The following is a 4,294-nucleotide window of genomic DNA, read 5'->3' as shown; positions in this document are numbered from 1 at the left end:
CCAATGCATTATATTAGAGTGACTCCAAAATTAAATACTGTTGAAATAGGAGCGGCAGGGCTGCGTCCCCGGCACCCGGCCGCCCGCATGGCTAGCTTATGCCGGAAATAATTACACGGAAACTGTATTCTTTCAAACACTGTCTGGCCCGGCTAGGTCCAGTTTCTTATTGGCTAGCTCTTACATATTGTTCTAACCCATTTCTAATATTCTGTGTAGCCCATGAGCTGGCTTACCAGAGAGGATCTTAACCTGCGTCTGTCTGGAGTGGGAGCATCATGGGGACTCCTCCACTAAGCTTCTTTTTCCCAGAATTCTCTTCTGTCTACTCCGCCTACCTAATTTTCTGTCCTATGAGGGCCGAGGCAGTTTCTTTATTAATAAGAAATCACTCCCACATCATTTCCCCTTTTTCTGTTTAAACAAAAAAGAAAGGCTTTAACTTTAACATAGTAAAATTACATATAACAAAATAGTTATCAAGCAAGAATTACAGTTACAATATTTATATCTATTTTATCTCTTATTATAACTAAGGAAAATTATAACTATTCATTCTTCAACTCCATCAAAGACTCCAGAAGGATATAATAATACTTGAGTAAGACGTTGGGCGCCATCTGTTGAAATAGGAGCGGCAGGGCTGCGTCCCCGGCACCCGGCCGCCCGCATGGCTAGCTTATGCCTGAAATAATTACACGGAAACTGTATTCTTTCAAACACTGTCTGGCCCGGCTAGGTCCAGTTTCTTATTGGCTAGCTCTTACATATTGTTCTAACCCATTTCTAATATTCTGTGTAGCCCATGAGCTGGCTTACCAGAGAGGATCTTAACCTGCGTCTGTCTGGATTGGGAGCATCATGGTGACTCCTCCACTAAGCTTCTTTTTCCCAGAATTCTCTTCTGTCTACTCCGCCTACCTAATTTTCTGTCCTATGAGGGCCGAGGCAGTTTCTTTATTAATAAGAAATCACTCCCACATCAAAATACAAAATGAATGTTTCATCTACACATCCAAATAATCTGAGGCAGGTATAGAATCCTTTCGGGGTCAGTCATTGTATACTAGACCAGGACTATTCAGTCCATCTTAAAGAACACTGAGCACTGAAATAGTTTTGGGGAAGGGGAATTTGTTCATCAATTGACCAAGAGTGAAGGGGGGAGACCCGAGTCGTAGGCCATCTTCTTTTGTGTTTTAATTAATTTCTCTATTTATTTTTTTCTACATACCAACCATAGTTTCCCCTCCCTCCTCTTCCCGGCCCCTCCTCATACCCATACTCCTCCTCTGTCTCCACTCAGAAGGGGTAAGTGGAAAGGCCATGAATAAAGTAGCAATATGGTTTGGGAAAGGTGACCTCAGAGAACAGTGCCTGTATAAACTTGTCATTAACCACACATTTACAAAATACGGGCAGCAGCAGGGGCTGTGGGTGGAATGTTAGCCTCCTGAAGTCAAAAGTCATTGCACAGGCCCAGGTGAAATCAGTGGTTTGAACAAGACAGCCTTCTAGTCTCTGAAAAGTAGTCTTATCCACCATCACCCTAACCCACACAAGAAGCCTCATCTTCAGTAAGGCCAGTGTAGGGTTAACAACGCACAGCTGTGTTCCCGGATCCTACCATCAGGGATTCCTAAAGTCACAGGGTCGAGGTAGGGGGCTCATTTAACCTTCCTCTCAGCCTCAGTTCAACTCTACTTAGTGACATAAGAGTAATGAAAACTCTTCTAGCTGCACAACTCATAAAGTTTCAGATTTTGGAGCGTTTCCGGTTTGAGATCTTGTGCCTGGCTGAGCAGTGGGTTGTGGGAGGTGCTGAGTCCCAGATGGCAGGTGCTGGGAAGTGTGTGGAGGAAAAGTGGAGACTCTCACTTTCCAGGGAGTCGGGAGAAGATCCTGGGAACGAGGAGAAGAAACGAGGGACGACTTTCTGTTCCTCCCCCTCAGCACCATCTGGCCCAGCCTGCACGATTGCTGGCAATTCCCCCACTCTGTCCCCACCAACATCTCCCAGCAGCCTGCGCTCGGCTCTGCTGAAACGGTGGCCTGAGAGAAGCATAGGGACTTCTGCCCACCGACCCCTGCAGAGCGCTACCCAATAGTCCTTGTTTACAACGGTACAGAAGCAGCCGCTCCTTCAGTGGTACAGAAGCAGTGCTCCTACAGTGATGCAAAAGCAGTGCTCCTTCAGAGATGCAGAAGCAGTGCTCCTTCAGAGATGCAGAAGCAGTGCTCCTTCAGTGGTGCAGAAGCAGTGCTCCTTCAGCAGAAACTGTGCCTCAGAGCTTGAATTTGGATGTTTTCCTGCATTAGCAATATCTGCCCAAACTCTCCTCACTCTGGGCAGGGATGTAATGGCAGCTAACAGACCACATGGCTGGTGGTCATGGGGGTAACAGCCTGCATGGACTGTGGAGAAAGATCCTGCTCCTCCAGGGGTGCTGGAGGCTCGATGTCTCAGTTGTGGGTTTCAGTTACATTCTCAACTGACAACTGGGGTCACTAGGACAAACATTTATCATAAGTCAAACAACGCCTGAACTAAATAGTTCCAAGGTTCAATGTAGAGGAACTATACCCCTGGGTGCTTAGCGGAGAGCTAAAATACAGCTACCTCAGCAGTGTCTCCAATGTCTCATTGTTTTGTAGTTTATATTATGCCGTGTAAGTCACCTTTTCTTTTCTTGAAGAGTGTTGAATAAACATGAAGATCAAGATATACAAGTCACGCTGACATAGTGACTTAGCCAACCCAGTGGTGGCCAATCCCAGTAGCCCAGGATGGCAAGCTGTCCACATAGCTTTATTAGAGGGAATTATCTAGAGAAACAGATCCAGTAGGAAGTACATTTAGAAAAAGAACTTTCTCTTAAGAAATGGATGGAAGAATTCTGGAGACCAGAAAGTGCAAGCACTGTAGGTTAAGGTATCATGTAGGAGGCCCAGCAGAGCCCATGATCTAGTTCAATCCAGTCTATCTGTTGATGGAATTAATATTCTGCTGGAGGAAATAAATTCTTCCTTTGATTCAGCCTTTAGCTGATTTTATATGGCACACCCACCGTCTAGAGGGCTTTACTGAAAGAAGCCTTTATGCATGAGAAACACCTAGTATAATGTTTAACCACCTATCCGGGCACCACCACCCAGTCAAGTCAACATATAAGATTAGCCACCAACATTCTAGGACCTCTACCTTTCTCTGGAAGAACCTGGAGACTATTGATCTTGCCATGCATGGTACTCAGCAAGCCGTGAAAGTAGAAGCTATGGTTGCATGTTGCTAAGGAAAGAGGGAATACAGAGTTCTCAATGAAGCATCGTCATAGAGAAATCTTTTTTTTTTTTTTTTTTTAGGCAGAACTCTGGAGCTTTATTCAGTGGGTCTCTGGGTCTAGAAGAAGGTGTTAGGCCTCTTGGTAGTGAAGCGAGGCTTGTGCTGGCGCCGCAGAACACGGTGGGGCAGTGGAAACTTGATCTTGGAGTCATGGAACTGCTTGACAGCCGGCCTGCGACATTTGCCAGCGGCGATCTCTTCCACCTTCATGATCTGGATGGAGTGTGCACGGGCACGATGCCGGGCACCCATGTCTCGGTAGCACTGTGTGACAGCCCCAGCAGTGGTCAGGTCGCGGTACTCGCGGTACATGTTGTGTGTCCCACTGCGGGAGTCATAGCGCAGCCAGATGCCGAAGTTCTTCACGCGCAGGGGGGACTTCTCGAATACCTGCCCACAGTACACGATCTCCCCGGATGACTTCTTCATCTTCTTCAGCTGTGACACGAAGTACCAGAAGCGGGACTTAGCCACCACATGGTTGGGCGCGAAGATGCGCATTCGGTACAGCGGTGGTGTGTGGCACTTCGGGGTGGGCAAGCAGCGCCCCACCACCTTGTACTCCCGAAGTGTGCCCGAGGCCTTCATGGCAGTCCGTCCTCGTCCGCCGCCAGTCACAAAAGGCTCATAGAGAAATCTTAAGTCACCCATGATATGAGGCAGTAATAAGGTGTAATTAAGTTTAACTGTTGACCTTCAAAAGTAAAGTCCTAGAGGCGCAGCTTCAGCAAAATTTCTTCCCCAAGCCGGCAAGTGTTGGAGGTGCTTTTCTTCCCTTCCCAGGAGCAAATGAACAGCAAACAGCAAAAGAACAGTAAGAAAAATAGGGCTGAGTAGGGTTCCCTACTGTGTGAAGCTGAGAGCTGGGGTCCTCCCTAAGCTCTTCCCTTCTAAAATGTGCACTTTCTACACCACTTCTAACTCCTCAGGAAAAGGAAGTTTTCTCGGGTC

General features: G+C 47.0%; 1 protein-coding gene across 1 annotated transcript; it reads right to left on the bottom strand.

Moving 5' to 3' along the window:
• Window positions 1-3,366: 3,366 nt before the first annotated feature.
• Window positions 3,367-3,962, bottom strand: LOC126512634 (60S ribosomal protein L18a). The gene has a single exon (XM_050160506.1). The coding sequence runs from the start codon at window positions 3,929-3,931 to the stop codon at window positions 3,401-3,403; it is 531 nt and encodes a 176-aa protein (XP_050016463.1). The 5' UTR covers window positions 3,932-3,962; the 3' UTR covers window positions 3,367-3,400.
• Window positions 3,963-4,294: the final 332 nt, after the last annotated feature.

Source organism: Alexandromys fortis, unplaced genomic scaffold (assembly GCF_014885135.2).
Source record: "Alexandromys fortis isolate MF-2015 unplaced genomic scaffold, M_Fortis_MF-2015_v1.1 scaffold_116, whole genome shotgun sequence".
Classification (NCBI taxonomy): Eukaryota; Metazoa; Chordata; class Mammalia; order Rodentia; family Cricetidae; genus Alexandromys; species Alexandromys fortis.
The sequence above is the reverse complement of the archived record's forward strand: the minus strand, read 5'-3'. Positions and strand labels throughout refer to the sequence as shown.

Excerpts from the sequence above, each read along its gene's own strand:
- LOC126512634 (XM_050160506.1), bottom strand. The coding sequence starts at position 3,931 with ATGAAGGCCTCGGGCACACTTCGGGAGTACAAGGTGGTGGGGCGCTGC.